The sequence below is a fragment of the Ipomoea triloba genome, chromosome 9 (assembly GCF_003576645.1).
Source record: "Ipomoea triloba cultivar NCNSP0323 chromosome 9, ASM357664v1".
Classification (NCBI taxonomy): domain Eukaryota; kingdom Viridiplantae; phylum Streptophyta; class Magnoliopsida; order Solanales; family Convolvulaceae; genus Ipomoea; species Ipomoea triloba.
The window spans coordinates 9,292,774-9,311,330 of record NC_044924.1 but is presented as its reverse complement, the minus strand read 5'-3'; the positions used below and the strand labels follow the sequence as shown (position 1 = coordinate 9,311,330).

At 34.2% G+C, this 18,557-nt stretch overlaps 2 protein-coding genes across 2 annotated transcripts; both read left to right on the top strand.

Moving 5' to 3' along the window:
• Positions 1 to 718: 718 nt before the first annotated feature.
• On the top strand, positions 719 to 2,702 carry LOC116030117 (UDP-glycosyltransferase 73C6-like). The gene is made up of 2 exons (XM_031272259.1): positions 719 to 1,615; positions 1,957 to 2,702. Exons 1-2 carry the CDS (start codon positions 743 to 745, stop codon positions 2,584 to 2,586), a joined length of 1,503 nt encoding a protein of 500 aa, XP_031128119.1. The 5' UTR covers positions 719 to 742; the 3' UTR covers positions 2,587 to 2,702.
• A 10,595-nt stretch (positions 2,703 to 13,297) lies between these two features.
• Positions 13,298 to 16,057, top strand: LOC116030148 (2-Cys peroxiredoxin BAS1, chloroplastic). The gene is made up of 7 exons (XM_031272308.1): positions 13,298 to 13,679; positions 14,293 to 14,367; positions 14,745 to 14,826; positions 14,927 to 15,006; positions 15,162 to 15,287; positions 15,485 to 15,598; positions 15,691 to 16,057. Exons 1-7 carry the CDS (start codon positions 13,467 to 13,469, stop codon positions 15,808 to 15,810), a joined length of 810 nt encoding a protein of 269 aa, XP_031128168.1. The 5' UTR covers positions 13,298 to 13,466; the 3' UTR covers positions 15,811 to 16,057.
• Positions 16,058 to 18,557: the final 2,500 nt, after the last annotated feature.

Genomic DNA, 18,557 nt, shown 5'->3' with positions numbered 1-18,557 from the left:
CGGTCCGTCGACGGTCACCCGGTCCGTCGGCCGCATGATCGGAAGCAACACACCTTGTGGATTGGAGGCTCACGAGCGCAACAGTTGCTTGATGTGACGACCGACAACTTTTCGGGAACAAGGGATCCGTGTTTTCATCACCTCGAGTAACTCAACCACTTCGAGCAAACCGATGCGCATTTTGCGGAGTGACAGCCCATATGCCCTCCACTTGCATATCAGACACCATGTGCATAGTGAATCCACTTTGTATAAATAGGGGTCATTCCCCTCACTGAAAAAGGAACTCATCAGTACTACACTAATACACTTGTGATTTGCCGATTGTCTTTCTCCTGCTTACTCTTTATTACTGTTCGTCACCCGTAGAGCGATATAGCTTCAAACCGCTCAGTCGTTGTCCGGTAGACCGACCGTCTGACCGGCCGAACGACATTCCTCACCACCCGTAACACACGTATCCGTAGCGTAATCGTAGACCCCGTTTACATTTACGCTATCACCTAGCATAGGCAACTCAATTGATTTGAGAAGAAATATCAGGGATCACGTTCTAGCTGCAAAGTAAAGAGCTTTTTGTGGGCACTGGACAGTAAGCAAATATCTAGTGTCTGTATTCCTCTGAGTTGGAGATTCTCCTATATATATATATATATATATATATATATTGTTGTGCAATTTCGCTTGGAAATATTTCATTACAGTAATTACTTAAAGTAAGATAATAGATATTCGATCGGCCATGGCGATAACGGCGAATCAATCCCGTCAGCAGCCGCATTTTATGGTGTTCCCCATCATGCTTCCGGGGCATATGATCCCCCTGATAGATGTTGCCAGGATGCTAGCTCGGTGCGACGGCGTCATCGTCACCGTCCTCACCACCCCCGTCAATGCCAAACGCTTCCGCCCAGCGCTCGACCGCGAACGCCGATGCGGTTTCAAGATCCGAGAGCACGAGCTCCGGTTTCCCTGTGTGGAAGCCGGGTTACCGGAAGGATGCGAGAATGCGGACTTGATCCCCAAAGGTCAAAACCTGGCAGCCAACTTCATGGCCGCCGTCGGAATGCTGCGGCCGCAGGTGGAAGAAGCGGTGAAGCAAAGCAAGCCGCCGCCGAGCTGCATAGTCTCCGACATGTTGCTGACGTGGACGGCGGAGGTGGCGGCGGGGCTCAACATCCCCAGGCTTGTGTTCAACGGATCGTGCTGCTTCTCCGACGTCTGTGAAGCGAGAATCTCGGACTCCGAGATTCTCGGGGAGGTGGGTTCAGAATCGGAGCAGTTCACGGTCCCCGAGGTGCCGCATAACATACAAGTGTGCAAATCTCAGGTCAAATTATGCACGACTGATCCAAATCTTTTGGATGATGATCCTAGGAAACAATGGAGTGTAAAGATCAGGCAGACCTCAAAATCCGCTTATGGTGTAATTGTGAATAGCTTTGATGAACTGGAGCCTGATTATGTAAAAGAGTATCGGAAGATGCATCATGGGAGAGTGTGGTGTGTTGGACCCGTTTCATTATGCAACCAAAACTACCAAGATCAGTCACTAAGAGGCTATAACAACAATTATAGTGACCAACAAGAGTGTTTGAAGTGGCTCGACTTGCAGGTACATATTTATTTCTTGTACTCAGACCCAATATGCATCGAGGCAACCCTAACCAAGTTGGTTGAGCTGTGGACTTTATAAGGATAAGGTTATAAGTTCAATTCTCAGTGAGAGTGGCCTTTTGATCTTCTTAGTTTGAACTGATCAGCTATGAGCAACTTAGATTGGTTTACTTTGTTTTTTGCCAACTAGGGTCACATGGTCTATTAGCCTGTTTTGTTTAAATAGGTATGTTAGGACCAGACATCCTATATTGACCAGATAGTGATTGTGAGTTTTCATTGTCACTCTATATGCTTCGTGTAAATCATGATGTTGATCATATATTGATCTTACAATAGGCACCGGGATCAGTGGTATATGTTAGCCTTGGAAGCATGGCGGCGCTATCACCACGGCAGATGGCAGAACTAGCTATGGGTTTGGAGTCAAACAAAAGGCCATTTCTTTGGGTGTTGGGTAAAAGAGGCAAGAATATTGATGCGTTTGAGGATTGGAATGTAAGTAGCGGGTTTGAACAAAGGAACAGAGGGAGAGGGCTTTTGGTCCGAGGGTGGGCTCCTCAAGTGCTCATCCTGTCCCATACTTCCATTGGAGGATTCTTGACTCATTGCGGGTGGAATTCAACTTTAGAAGCCATTTCTGCCAAAGTGCCAATGGTCACGTTGCCACTGATTGCTGAACAATTTTTGAATGAGAAGTTGGTAGTGGAGGTGCTCGGAATTGGAGTAAGCCTAGGGTTGAAGATGTCTATTGATTGGGATGGTGAAGACAAAGATGATGTGGTTATGGTGAAGAATGAAGAGATAAATGAAGCCATAGATAAAATAATGGATGAAAGGGGGATAGAGATAAGGAGGAAAGTAAGAGAGTTGGGAGAAATGGCAAAGAAGGCAGTTCAAAAAGGGGGTTCTTCTCAACTAAACTTGATTTCTTTAGTCCAAAATGTTTCATCATTTGCACAACCATGAGAATCATATCTAAGTATATACGTCCACCTGCAAGCTTTGTAGTACTTGTTATGCTTGTTGAGTTTTGCTAATAATTAAAATCAAATTCATAACCAACAATTATTTTTTATTGTATTTCGTGCTCCCAATTAAAATAATATATAATTGGATTTGAACCCATTCTGCTCTCTCTTCCTAAGATCAACTTCGGATATATCTATAAATCAAATTCATAACCAACAATTATTTTTTATTGTATTTCGTGCTCCCAACTAAAATAATATACTACGTATATAATTGGATTTGAACCCATTCTGCTCTCTCTTCCTAAGATCAACTTCGAATATATCTATATCTACTATACTAATAAGAGCCAAAGAGAGTTAGGCATAAAATGGGTAGAAAAAATGGCGGTCAAATTATTTAATCAAATGGATGGTTCAGATGAATTATTTAATCAAATAGATGGTTAAGATAATTCATATTAATATTATTAATAGAGATTACCTAATTTAACCTTACTTTTATGATTATCCGTTAAGTTTTCTGTTAAATATTCTCTCTCCGTTAATATTCCGTTAACTTTTAACTTATCCATTAATTTCTATAAGAAAGGTCTTAGGTTCGAACCTCATCTCAATCAAATTTGACATAATTAAGTTTCTCACCCTATTTTACTCTTATTAAATTACTAGTTTTATACGTGCATTGCGCGAATGAGTTAATGTCCAATGTTTATATTTAAATAAATATTTGAAAGTATATATCAATGCAAGATTATATAGGAGAAGTTTGTGCATGGGTAATTGAATGTCGAATTTTTTTATTTAAATATCTAACTCAAAAGATATGAATCCAAGATAATATAGAAAATTCATTATAATTATTACTAAAATAAATGTTTGTAACCTTGTAAAATCGATTGTATAAATATTTAGTCTAAAAATGATAGTCTAAATAAATACTACTTTTAATTTGAATTTTCTAAATGTTCTTAATTCTCTTTTGAGTAACATTGTCATTGTTTTCATCTTTACTATTTGTTCTCTTCCTTTTTGTTGGTAGTGTGTTATTTGCAATTCGGTTATTGTTGGTAGCATAGATGACAACGTCATGCAATAAGATTATGATATATGAGCTATAAACTTTCCTTTAAGTGTTCTGCTTGGGGTTCATTTGGTTCAACCATTATTGTTGAATGAGTTATTGTGGATAAAGAAATCCCTAGTTTAAGAAAAAATATTAGATTAATTAATATACATTTGAAATATTATATATTCCAAAGATATTAAAAGGTAGTTTCTCGCTTCAATTTGGTGGGTAATGGGTTATTTGAGTACTTTCATTGTCAACAAATCTCCCAAGTAGTTAATATGATTGGTTTCAAACTATTCTTTTTTATTTTTTTCATGGTATTAAAGAAATTAGTAGCTACAACAAAAAATGATATATATGTATTTCTTTAATTTAGAATTATGTGTCTACAATACCTTTATTTGAAAAAATTATTCATTGTCAAAAAATTAAATTAAATAAGAGAAATAATTTCATTAGTTATATTGTCTTTATTTTCTCTCATGTAAAGATTCTTTACATTCAAATTTATCAATTGATATTCATTACATTGTCCATTATCTTATTTTTACAATATCTTGTAATTAAATATCAAAGTTATAGTACAAAATAATGTTATATATTTATTTACCAAGTATTTTATTAATAATATGAAAAAAAAATTAAAATAATTTGAAGCTAATTATATTAACTACTTCTATGAACAGATACTACATTGTAACAGAGTCAGTAGTACTCAAAAAAAAAATATTAACTACTTGGGGATTGGTTGACAAAGAGAGTACTCAAATAATAACCTAACAAATTGAAGCGGAATCACTCTATTTTACTCTTATTGAATTAAATAAATTAGTAGTTAACCAAAAAAATGATACATATGTATTTCTTTAATACCATGAAAAAAAAAAGAATAGTTTGAAACCAATCATATTAACTACTTGAGGGATTTGTTGACAATGAAAGTACTTACATAACCCATTACCCAGCAAATTGAAACGAGAAACTACATTTTAACATCTTTGGAATACATAATATTTTAAATTTTCAAATTTTTATTAATTTATTTAATCTTTTTTCTTAAACTAGTGATTTCTTTATCGACAATAACTCATTCAACAATAATGGTTGAACCAAATGAACCCCAAGCAAAACACCTAAAGGAAAGTCCATAGCTCCTATATCATAATTTCATTGCATGACGTTGTCATCTATGCTACCAACAATATCCGAATTGCAAATAACACACTACCAACAAAAAGAAAGAGAACAAATAGTAAAGATGAAGACAATGACAATGTTACTCAAAAGAGAATTAAGAACACTTAGAAAAATTCAAATTAAAAGTAGTATTTATTTAGACTATCATTTTTAGATCAAATATTTAGACTATCGATTTTACAAGGTTGCAAACATTTATTTTAGTAATAATTATAATGAATTTTCTATATTATCTTGGATTCCGACATTTTGAGTTAGATATTTAAATAAAAAAAATTCGACATTAAATTACCCATGTATAAACTTCTCCTATATAATCTTGCATTGATATACTTTTAAATATTTATTTAAATATAAACATTGGGCATTAACCCATGCGCGCAATGCGCGTATAAAACTAGTATTAATATAACTGTAGGCTTAGTATCCCAAGATAACACCCAAAAATCAAGAATAATCAATCTCAATCTTACATCTGTGGATCATATTAATTTTTTTAAACAAATGCGATGTCATTTTTGTAATTATCGACAGCTTCACTTTGCAAGCTTAAACACTTAAATATGTAAGATATAACAACTAAATATGTAAACATAGATAAATTTTAAATATCAATGAACAAGCTAAATTTAAATCTAAAACGTAAGTGCTAGGCCCTAAGCAATTATAAGTGAATCACTAAACCAAATAAAACAAACAAAAAATAAAAAAATCAGTCATAAACTCTAAAATTGAAACCCTAAGTGCAATGCACTTTCGTACTTTTGCAAGTGCAATGTTTTAATACTAAATGTGCAATGTTTTAATACTAAATATGCAATATGTTAATACAAAATGTGCAAAACTGAAAAATTCTGAGAAGTACATATTGCTCAAGTTTGCTTAGTAAAGTTGGTAAAAATTACAAAAAATGTCATCGCACTTTTTTAATCTAATCTAGTCCGATCAATTTTTTTTTAGATGTAAGGCTGATATTAATTCTTAATTTTCTCATAAGAACTTGTTCTCGTATTATTCGATATCTATAAGTGTACGTACTCAATAGTATAGACACTATGCATGCTCAGAAAAGCTTATAGAAACCTTTTTTAAGGTTTTCAACAGCATACCAAGCAATACCTCGACCATTGATAACTAAAATCATCAAGAGCATATTATGATCATATTATGATCATAATATGCAATAAAACTCAAACTCAAGTAAATACATGTCTATTCTTACTTTTCTAAATGATAATGTTCTCTAATAGTAGTTTTTTATCTTTGTCTCTTAGTTACAATTTGTTATGTTCATTATATTCATGAATCTTAGTGAAACATGAAAATTATGCTATATATCATAAAATAGGAAAAGAAAAAGTAGTGGTACAAATCTTTGGGAGCCTAGGTTGTGAAATCTTGAACATAGGAAATAGAATTGATTAGGATTTGATACAAAGTGATATCAGAGCAGTTCGAACCTTTGGGATCCAAGATTTATGAAACCTTATAATATAACATCTAGGTTTTCGAGATTTTAGGTGTATGCATAAAATTGACCAGGATATTAAAATTTTGAAATTCAAGGTGAGAATGTCTGACATTACATATTTATTTTATTGATTATTGATACTTTGCATGATGCCATATAATTTGATGTAAATACAAGTATTAAACCTTAAATTTCAAAATTTTAAAATCTTGGTCAATTTTATTTCTAAACCTAAGACCTCGGAAACTTAGATTTTATATTATAAGGTTTCATAACCCTAGGATCCCAAAGGTTCGAACTGCTCTTGATACCACTTTGTATCAGAGCCTAATCAATTATATTTCCTATGCCTAAGATTTCACAACCTTTGACGGAAATAACTTGTATTGACATTACATTTTGTAAAGGAAGGTGCTAGATGTATTTTCAACGAGTATAACTTCTGGTATACAGATTTTGTTGTATAAATTTATGCACTTAAAAAGTTTCGAAATTATGCACTTTAAGTTTTAAAGTGATGCACCTTAAGATTCGACCTAATACACCTTAAGTTTAGAACTGATGCACCTTAATTTTCAAATTTGTGCACCTTAAGTTTCAAACCTATGCACTTTTAAGTTCCAAAATTATGCACCTTAAGTTTTGAACTTATGCACCTTAAGTTCTAAGTTATGCACCGTAAGTTATAAGTTATGCACTAAATTACCATAATGTCATCGCATTTTTTTTTATTTTTTATCATTCTGGACTGTTGATTTTGGCTAGATCAATGACTGAAATTTCACCCATTTTTTTACTTGAGAGCTCCTTGGCATTTGATCTCTAGTGTGTAATATATATATATATATATATATATATAAAGGTCATGTAAAACAATTGCCTTAGGTGAGAAATATGATGAAATTATATCCGTCGATTAAGTCCATACCAAGAGTCAAAATTGGAGAATTATAAAAAAAAAAAAAAAAAAAAAAAAAAAAAAAAAAAAAAAAAAAAAAAAAAACGCGGTGGCGTTATTATAATTTTGTGTAAGTTTTTTTTTTTTTTTTGCCTTCAAGTGCACATTGTTCCTTCTTCCAGTGCACATTGTTCCTTCTTCTAGTGCACATTGTTATGCCATACAGTGCACATTGTTTTTTCTTCTAGTGCACATTATTCCTTCTTCCATAATCCATAACACATTGTTGTGTCTTATAGTGCACATTGTTGTTCCTCCCAGAGCATCTTCTTTAAAATTGTAGATGACGAACTTTTTATTAAAAAATCAATTAATCTTGACTACTAATTACTAATTTGAGTTGAATATTGTTTGTTTGTTTATTATTTATGATCGTTTATGATTTGTGTTGAAGATCCTATATTAAATTTAATTTTTTTCAATAATTGTTTCAGATGTTTGTGCCTCTAGTGTGCATTTTTTGCCTTTCAGTGCACATTGTCCCTTCTTCCAGTGCACATTGTTGTGCCTTACAGTGCCTATTGTTGAAGTTCGTAGGTGGCGAATTTTTATTTTTTTTATCTAGGGCTGAGATTCTATCTCACTTCTCACATGCAGCTTTCTTCTCAAATAATAACTAGTACCCAAGATAGAACTAGGAACCAATCAAAGTCATCCATCTGAAAAGATCTAACGGCTTTAAAGCAAAAAGATGGTAGAAAAATTTAGTGACATTTTCGTAAATAACTTAAACTTTAAGTGCAAGTAATAACACCATGGAGTTCATCACTTGGCAACATCATAGAGTGCATTCCGTGATACGTATCAGAATGAAATTGTCTACGGTCTACCTTTTACAATTTATGGTTTAGTTTTTTTGTTTTTTGTTTTTGTTCGTTTTATGGTTTAAGCTTTTAAAATTTATATAGAAGTTCATTTTAAAGGTTAGTAATTATTATTTGCCTTAGAGTCCACTTAGTAACAATATAAGTACACCTATCAACAATATTAAGTGTACCTTTGAGTTTACTGTAGGTTTGAGTTTTGAAGATTGCGGGTTGCAAATGACAAGTTGCACTTGGCCCCGTTGTTGTGAGTTGTATAACTTATTATTGTGAGTTGTGCAACGTATTTCATTTTCATTTTCATTTGTTCGCTTGTGTTTATGGTTTTTTCGTGACACTGTGTTTGATCAAAATTTTGAGTTTGGGTATTTGTAATGATTTTCGGTAGGTTTTGAGTTTAGGAGACGGTGGGTCACAAATGGCAAATTGAACAAGGTTTTATTGTGTGAGTTAGTTATTGGGCACATAATTTAATTTACTGATTTGTCCTTGTTTGTGAGTTTAGATGTACACATGTTCCTCAATTAACAAAAACAACAGTATTTTTCCTTCGAAATTTGACGATTGATCTTTTAATTATATATATATATATATATATACAGAGAGAGAGGCCGCATCAAATGTGAACAGCCTCCCCGTGCGGTTGTGTGGCCTGATTTGCACCATTAGATTCTATGATCTAAGGCTTCACATTAATCCAAACAATACATGCGCTTGATCTTTAGTTACGCGAACTGGAAGGATAATGTTGACAATTCACTACAATTTCAAAACCATATCAGACGACGACGGAGACTTGAAGTCGACGAGCACTGAGCAACGAACACCAGACGAGCGTAGAAGGACTCCATCACCAGAAACGAGCGCTCCGTTCCGAACAAAACGCACATGTCGACTCCAACAGAGGAACGAGAATGGAGTAATTCGAAGTAATTCGCAATAGTATGTGTATTTGGTGTGTGGTGGTTAAGTGGTGTGTTTTAGTCTGAGAACTGGTGCATTTTATAACGTATAATGGTGTGTTTTAATACGTTTGTTGGTGCATTTGAATTGACTAGGTGTATTTGGGTATGGTGGGGAATGGTGTGTTTTAATTTGTCCAGTAGTGCATTTTATAACGTAGAATGGTGTGTTTTAATACACATGGTGGTGAATTTTACGAGAGTAGTTGCATTTGGTGTGTGGTGGTTAAGTGGTGTGTTTTAATCTGAAAACTGGTGCATTTTATAACGTAGAATAGTGTGTTTTAATACACATGGTGGTGAANACTAATTACTAATTTGAGTTGAATATTGTTTGTTTGTTTATTATTTATGATCGTTTATGATTTGTGTTGAAGATCCTATATTAAATTTAATTTTTTTCAATAATTGTTTCAGATGTTTGTGCCTCTAGTGTGCATTTTTTGCCTTTCAGTGCACATTGTCCCTTCTTCCAGTGCACATTGTTGTGCCTTACAGTGCCTATTGTTGAAGTTCGTAGGTGGCGAATTTTTATTTTTTTTATCTAGGGCTGAGATTCTATCTCACTTCTCACATGCAGCTTTCTTCTCAAATAATAACTAGTACCCAAGATAGAACTAGGAACCAATCAAAGTCATCCATCTGAAAAGATCTAACGGCTTTAAAGCAAAAAGATGGTAGAAAAATTTAGTGACATTTTCGTAAATAACTTAAACTTTAAGTGCAAGTAATAACACCATGGAGTTCATCACTTGGCAACATCATAGAGTGCATTCCGTGATACGTATCAGAATGAAATTGTCTACGGTCTACCTTTTACAATTTATGGTTTAGTTTTTTTGTTTTTTGTTTTTGTTCGTTTTATGGTTTAAGCTTTTAAAATTTATATAGAAGTTCATTTTAAAGGTTAGTAATTATTATTTGCCTTAGAGTCCACTTAGTAACAATATAAGTACACCTATCAACAATATTAAGTGTACCTTTGAGTTTACTGTAGGTTTGAGTTTTGAAGATTGCGGGTTGCAAATGACAAGTTGCACTTGGCCCCGTTGTTGTGAGTTGTATAACTTATTATTGTGAGTTGTGCAACGTATTTCATTTTCATTTTCATTTGTTCGCTTGTGTTTATGGTTTTTTCGTGACACTGTGTTTGATCAAAATTTTGAGTTTGGGTATTTGTAATGATTTTCGGTAGGTTTTGAGTTTAGGAGACGGTGGGTCACAAATGGCAAATTGAACAAGGTTTTATTGTGTGAGTTAGTTATTGGGCACATAATTTAATTTACTGATTTGTCCTTGTTTGTGAGTTTAGATGTACACATGTTCCTCAATTAACAAAAACAACAGTATTTTTCCTTCGAAATTTGACGATTGATCTTTTAATTATATATATATATATATATATACAGAGAGAGAGGCCGCATCAAATGTGAACAGCCTCCCCGTGCGGTTGTGTGGCCTGATTTGCACCATTAGATTCTATGATCTAAGGCTTCACATTAATCCAAACAATACATGCGCTTGATCTTTAGTTACGCGAACTGGAAGGATAATGTTGACAATTCACTACAATTTCAAAACCATATCAGACGACGACGGAGACTTGAAGTCGACGAGCACTGAGCAACGAACACCAGACGAGCGTAGAAGGACTCCATCACCAGAAACGAGCGCTCCGTTCCGAACAAAACGCACATGTCGACTCCAACAGAGGAACGAGAATGGAGTAATTCGAAGTAATTCGCAATAGTATGTGTATTTGGTGTGTGGTGGTTAAGTGGTGTGTTTTAGTCTGAGAACTGGTGCATTTTATAACGTATAATGGTGTGTTTTAATACGTTTGTTGGTGCATTTGAATTGACTAGGTGTATTTGGGTATGGTGGGGAATGGTGTGTTTTAATTTGTCCAGTAGTGCATTTTATAACGTAGAATGGTGTGTTTTAATACACATGGTGGTGAATTTTACGAGAGTAGTTGCATTTGGTGTGTGGTGGTTAAGTGGTGTGTTTTAATCTGAAAACTGGTGCATTGGATAACGTAGAATAGTGTGTTTTAATACACATGGTGGTGAATTTTACGAGAGTAGTTGCATTTGGTGTGTGGTGGTTAAGTGGTGTGGTTTAATCTGAGAACTGGTGCATTTTATAACGTAGAATAGTGTGTTTTAATACACATGGTGGTGAATTTTACGAGAGTAGTTGCATTTGGTGTGTGGTGGTTAAGTGGTGTGGTTTAATCTGAGAACTGGTGCATTTTATAACGTAGAATAGTGTGTTTTAATACACATGGTGGTGAATTTTACGAGAGTAGTTGCATTTGGTGTGTGGTGGTTAAGTGGTGTGGTTTAATCTGAGAACTGGTGCATTTTATAACGTAGAATAGTGTGTTTTAATACACATGGTGGTGAATTTTACGAGAGTAGTTGCATTTGGTGTGTGGTGGTTAAGTGGTGTGGTTTAATCTGAGAACTGGTGCATTTTATAACGTAGAATAGTGTGTTTTAATACACATGGTGGTGAATTTTACGAGAGTAGTTGCATTTGGTGTGTGGTGGTTAAGTGGTGTGGTTTAATCTGAGAACTGGTGCATTTTATAACGTAGAATAGTGTGTTTTAATACACATGGTGGTGAATTTTACGAGAGTAGTTGCATTTGGTGTGTGGTGGTTAAGTGGTGTGGTTTAATCTGAGAACTGGTGCATTTTATAACGTAGAATAGTGTGTTTTAATACACATGGTGGTGAATTTTACGAGAGTAGTTGCATTTGGTGTGTGGTGGTTAAGTGGTGTGGTTTAATCTGAGAACTGGTGCATTTTATAACGTATAATGGTGTGTTTTAATACGTTTGTTGGTGCATTTGAATTGACTAGGTGTATTTGGGTATGGTGGGGAATGGTGTGTTTTAATTTGTCCAGTAGTGCATTTTATAACGTAGAATGGTGTGTTTTAATACACATGGTGGTGAATTTTACGAGAGTAGTTGCATTTGGTGTGTGGTGGTTAAGTGGTGTGTTTTAATCTGAAAACTGGTGCATTTTATAACGTAGAATAGTGTGTTTTAATACACATGGTGGTGAATTTTACGAGAGTAGTTGCATTTGGCGTGTGGTGTGTTTTAATCTGAGAATTGATGCATTTTACAACGTAGAATGATGTGTTTTAATACGTTTGTTGGTGCATTTGAATTGACTAGGTGTATTTGGGTATGGTGGGGAATGGTGTGTTTTAATTTGTCCAATGGTGCATTTTAATACAAATGTTGGTGAGTTTTACGAGAGTAGTTGCATTTGGTGTGTGGTGGTTAAGTGGTGTGTTTTAATCTAAGAACTGGTGCATTTTAGTACGTAGAATAGTGTGTTTTAATATGTTTGTTGGTGCATTCTGTACCCTAACATTACATTCCCCACTTACCATTACCATAAAGCCCCCACTTAACTTACGTAAATTAAACTTCCTAAATTCTAATATATAACATCCAACGTCAAATCACCTCAATCCAGCGGAATATGTTCGGCCACACTGACCGCACGTACTGTGCAGGCCGCATATGAATTAAATTCATATAGGCCCTTAACGTGCGGTCAGTGTGGTCACACCACTATGTATACAAATATACACTACTCAATGTTAGAAAATGCACCACACAAATATGCATCATTAGATACGCATCACCAAAAAACACACCACACTAGGTATGTAAATATACAAAACGCAATCTCAACAAATACACCACTAGGGGTAGGGGAGTTATGGTGCATTATTTTGGGTGTGTGGTGTGTTTTTTTGATGTTTTTGTATATTTTCGTTGTGGTGTGTTTTCTAACATTGAGTGGTGTATTTTCTAACATTGAGTGGTGTGAATCGCACCGACCGCACGGGAAGGCGCGGCCATATACACCACTCAATGTTACGAAATGCACCACAATGAAAATGCATAAAAACACCTCATAGCTCCCCTGTTTCTAATTGCGCATTTCTGAACAATGTTCAGTGTATTTTTTCATACCTATTGGTGTGTTTTTGGTGATGTGTACCTAATAATGCATATTTGTGCAGTGCATTTCTTAATATTGAGTGGTGCATTTCTTAACATTGGGTGATGTAAACCGCACGGCTGCACGGGAAGGCGCGACCACACCTGAACATGACCCTATATATATATATATATATTAGAGGATATATGTATATCCCGTTTGATGGGCGACATTCAAAAGAGACAACAGAAGTGAGCCTACTCTATTCCATTCCACTCCACTCCACTGGCCACTGCCACTGCTTATCTACATAGTTATACACCCGCCCCTTCTCCGCCGTAGAAACCTTGTTTTCATTTAGATAGGGAGCGAGCGCCCATCTTCCACATCTTTCCTCATCTTCCTTCCTTCCTTCTTCAATGGCTTGCACCGCTACTTCCACGGCTCTCATTTCCTCCAAGCCTAGGGCCACCATTTCCCCCAATTCCTTCGCTAACCACTCTCACACCCTCGCTGTTCCTTCCTCCTTCACTGCTCTCCGCCACTGCAAGCCCTTCGTCTCCCGTGTCCCTCGCTTGCTCTCTTCTCGCTCCGCTCAGCCCAAACATCGCAGCTTTGTCGTCCGCGCCTCCGTAAGCTTCTCTCTTTATTTCTGCGTTTGATTGATTGATTGATTGATTGATTTTCTTTCTGTTCTGTGTGCTGCTTTTGTGCTAATAGGCGATGCGCTGAATCCCCAAAAATGGGTTCTTTTTTTTAATTTTTAAAATCAGAAACAATATATGAAAACAAAGAAAGATATTACATGATATGGGGTGGATGTGCATACTGCAGTAGGTTTTTTAGTTTTGAAAGCATAATTAATATCAAAACCTTGATTATGGGATGGTAAACCTACGGGAAAACATTAGAAGTTTTGTCTACCATTTCTCTCCTAAATTACTAGTGTAGTGTATTTTGACTACAGGAGGTGTGGGAGAACCGTTTTGCTTAGAAGCCTACTTGGCCTATAATCACTTAAAGCCAAACTGAATATCTAAGTCACTTAATCTGATTAAACCACTTATTATTGACTCAGTCATATACTTGCACCACAAATACTTAAATAAGATTATGCTATATGGAAATTTCTTACAGTTAGGCCAAATAAGCACTAATTTGCAGCTTAGATGCATCAGCGCCATGTTCTTCTTCATTGCTGTATATTTCTGACTCAACTAATGTTTCCTGTTTCTTTTTCCACAGAGTGAACTTCCATTGGTAGGGAATCAAGCACCTGACTTTGAGGCTGAGGCTGTTTTTGATCAGGAATTCATCAATGTAATATATTTAACATCATGCCCTTAAGTATTTACTTGGTATTGGTTATGTATATCATTTAATGATTCACTCATACATTGGAATATTGGATTTTCAATTTGGCTGCACGTTTTTGGCTACTTAACCCTATTGCCATTGGGAACTATAGGATTTGGAAATAAAAATCACTGTGATTGGAAAAACGAACAATGGAATATACATTTAATTTATTTTAATTTTTCAGATTTTTTGCTTCTTTGTCTGAAGACATCTATTTTCCCTTTACCTCCCAATCAGATTAATTCTCTTAAATCTAGTGTTGGTGTGCGTATCTTTATAGAACTTGATTATCAGAGATTGCCCTCTCCACTTGTAACTTGAATTTATTGTCATTGCAGGTTAAACTATCCGAATACATTGGGAAGAAGTATGTGATTCTCTTTTTCTACCCACTGGACTTCACATTTGTTTGTCCAACTGGTAATTCCTCAGATATTCCACTTGCCTATAATGAAATTGAACCTGAAATGTTTGCTGCTGAATGTGTTCTCTAAACTATTTTGCTTCCATATTTCTGCAGAAATCACTGCTTTCAGTGACCGCTATGAGGAATTTCAGAAGTTAAACACGGAAGTTTTGGGTGTATCCATAGACAGTGTGGTAAGTTTGTTTTTACCCACTGGTTACATTTATGATTCTTCCAATATTGTTTGGACCTGATGTGGCATCTCCAAGATTTGGATTTTATCGTTTCTTGGTTATTATGGTTGTTTACTTCATCGTAAATCAATCATCTTCTGTTGACTTCTTTACAGTTCTCTCATCTTGCATGGGTCCAAACTGATAGAAAATCTGGGGGTTTGGGCGACCTGAACTATCCGTTGATTTCTGATGTGACCAAATCAATTTCAAAATCTTACAATGTGCTGATTCCAGATCAGGTATGAGTTTTTTGAGCCTTCCCGAGAAATAACTGCCCCCTTCAAGTTTGAGTAGTTTTCAACAGTACCTTTACTGGTGTATGTATTCCCTTGTACAAAATTACAACAGAATATACACTCATGAGTTACGGAAGTTATCTGACCACCTATGCGGTGCTGTTGTAATCACTCGCTTCCTCTTGTCCTGTGTGTTCCAGGGAATTGCGCTAAGGGGACTCTTCATTATTGACAAGGAGGGAGTTATTCAACACTCTACCATAAACAATCTTGCCATTGGCAGAAGCGTTGATGAAACGTTGAGAACCCTCCAGGTAAATTTTTCTTCCTTGCCCCGTTTGTGTAATTTGGGTCCTACACTACCATGTCGTGTACCCTGGGCACTTATGCTCGACTGTTGCTGCAGGCATTGCAGTATGTCCAGGAGAATCCCGACGAGGTGTGCCCTGCTGGATGGAAGCCTGGGGAGAAGTCGATGAAGCCCGACCCCAAACTAAGCAAGGAGTACTTTTCAGCTGTATTATAAATGGTGCTTCAATACACCATTCAGCCGCTTTTATTCACAGTTTAGCAATGTTTTAGAGACTAGAGAGTTTGTGGTATCATCAAGTTCCTGAGACCCTGTCATTTGAATTTTGCGCATTCTGTCGAAATAAATACCTTATCTATGAGATGTATGTTGCATTTGAAGTTGAAAATGTATTATTTGAACTGAATGCCAAAACATGTTACAGCAATTAAAGCCAATTAAGATCCATGGGGCGTGGATTAGATGATGCAGGTCTCTTTTAACGTATAATTCATGAGTGCGTGCTTTGCTACCGGTGATGTTTTATCAAGTATAAATATGATTAGTTTCATGTGCAGGGTTTTAGTGTACCATGATTGAAGAAACTTGTGGTCATACTTAAAAGTTAAAGCAAATTAAGAGATAAAACCTCTTTTAAAGGAAACTCCAAAGATGAAAAAGTCCAAAAAGGAACAAAGAAGTGATATTGAGATTAACATTGACGAAAAAAATATTAGAGAAAGATTGATTAGGGGGACAAAATGTGACAAGAATTTGATGATCAATTTGTTATGCATTAACTATCCGTTTGGAAACTCGAAAAACGACTTTCACAATTCATTTTCTGGTTATTTCAAATTTTAGCTATCAATCAGAAAATAAGTCAATAGAAAATACTTATTCCAGTCAATGCAAAAATGACATATTTTGACAGAAAATATATTCTAAGATTTTTACGGCATTTTCTAGATTTTTATTTCATGCTCAATTCTTTCTCTCGCTTTGAGTGGGTCAAATGGGATCCATGTTTGGTTTTTATATGAACTGGATTTGACTAGTTTGGTTAAAATATAAGTCAATTATTATTGTATGGACAACAAATAAAAAGTATATTATTTGTGTACATAAAGTACATTATTTGAGTATTAAAAGCACATTATCTTCTATACTATCAAATAATATAAATTCGTACACAAATAATGTATTTTTAACATATTAAAAATGTACATTGTATTCAATGAAAGTACATTATTTTATATATTTTATATTCAGTACACAAATAATGTACTTTTAGTATATTAAAAATATTTGGGAAAATGGTACTTTTTCCCCCTATGTTATGTGCATATAGCACTTTTCCCCCCTGAGTTATTAAAGTGACAGTTTTCCCCCCTCAGTTATTTTAAAAGTGGTAGTTTTTCCCCCTGTAATGTTAAATTGACATTTTTGCCCTTAAAAATAACTATTTCATTTATTTTTATTCTCTAACCAATTATTACTAATATGTATGGAAGATCATGGTTCGATATGAACCTAATCGAGCACTTTAGCGATTGAACTTAAATAGTATGGACGGTTACGGTTACGATTCAGAATCGAAAAAATTAAATAAAATAATTGTTGAATTTAGACTATTTTTAAGAAATAAAATTATAAAAATAAATAAATAAATAAATAAAAAAGTTTTGATTGACAGTTCAAAATCGAAAATTGGAACCGAAACGTACCGTACCGATTTATCAAAATAAGTGTTTGATCATTTTCAATATATATGACTGTGGTTCAATTCCGGTTCACGGTTCAACAATTATTTAATTTTATTTTTTCGGTTCTGAATCGTAACCAGAACCGTACCGTACCGATTGCTACATTGTTTGGTTAGGTTCGAACCGAATCGTGATGATCCATACATATAAGTAATAATTTGTTGGAGAAGAAAAATAAATGAAATAATTATTCTTAAGGATAAAAATGTCAATTTAACATTTCAGGAGGAGAAAATGCCACTTTAATAACACAGGGGAAAAAACTGCTATATGCACATAACATAGGAGGGAAAAATGTCATTTTTCCCAAAATATTTTTTTATGGTCCACACAACATTGTGTCAATCGTGGCCCACATAAAAACTTGTCAATATAAGTTTAGTCAAGTTGGGCCAAAATATTTTAATCTAACCTAGCCCATAGCCCAAAAAATTAAAAACATTGAAGTTATTTTTTTATTCAATTTTCTTAGTTTATACTTATTACATTTATTAATGACCGATTAAAAGATAAATTGAGCCAAACTCAACAATAAAAATCATGGTCTAACTTTCTCAAAGAAAAAAAAAATCTTGGTCTAACTCGCAACCCAAAAAAAAAGTTAATTGTTTTCTTGAATTTATTTTGTTTATAGTTATTATATTTATCAATGTCCTATTAAATATGTGATTGGTCGATTGAGCCAATTAACAAAAATCTCGGCGCAACCCTCATCCAAAAACAATAAATTTTCGCTCAATTTATTTAGTCCAAAATTATTATGTTTATCAATTTATGTATTTATTTTTATTATAATAATGAACAAGTTAAAAAATTATTTATTTACATTTTTATTATAATTATTATTAATTTTTATAATCATTATAAATATTGATTTAAAATTTTATTTTAACATGAATACTAATTATTACCATCATTAAAATAATTAATATTTTATAAGAAATAACTTTGTAATAAATTTTTGTTCATGTGTTTTACTAAACAAAAAAATATATAATTTTCTTAATTTCATTCAAACAAATTTTAGAAAAAGACTTTCAACCAAACATTAGAAAATGGAAATATTTTTTAGAAAAATAAATCATTTTCTAAAAAACATTTTCTATATTTTCAAACAGAGCCTAGTATGAAAAGATTAAAAGTTGAACTAAATATATAAGAGGTACAATAATTGATGAGCCCAAAAAAAAAAAAAAAAAAAAAAAAAAAAAAAAAAAA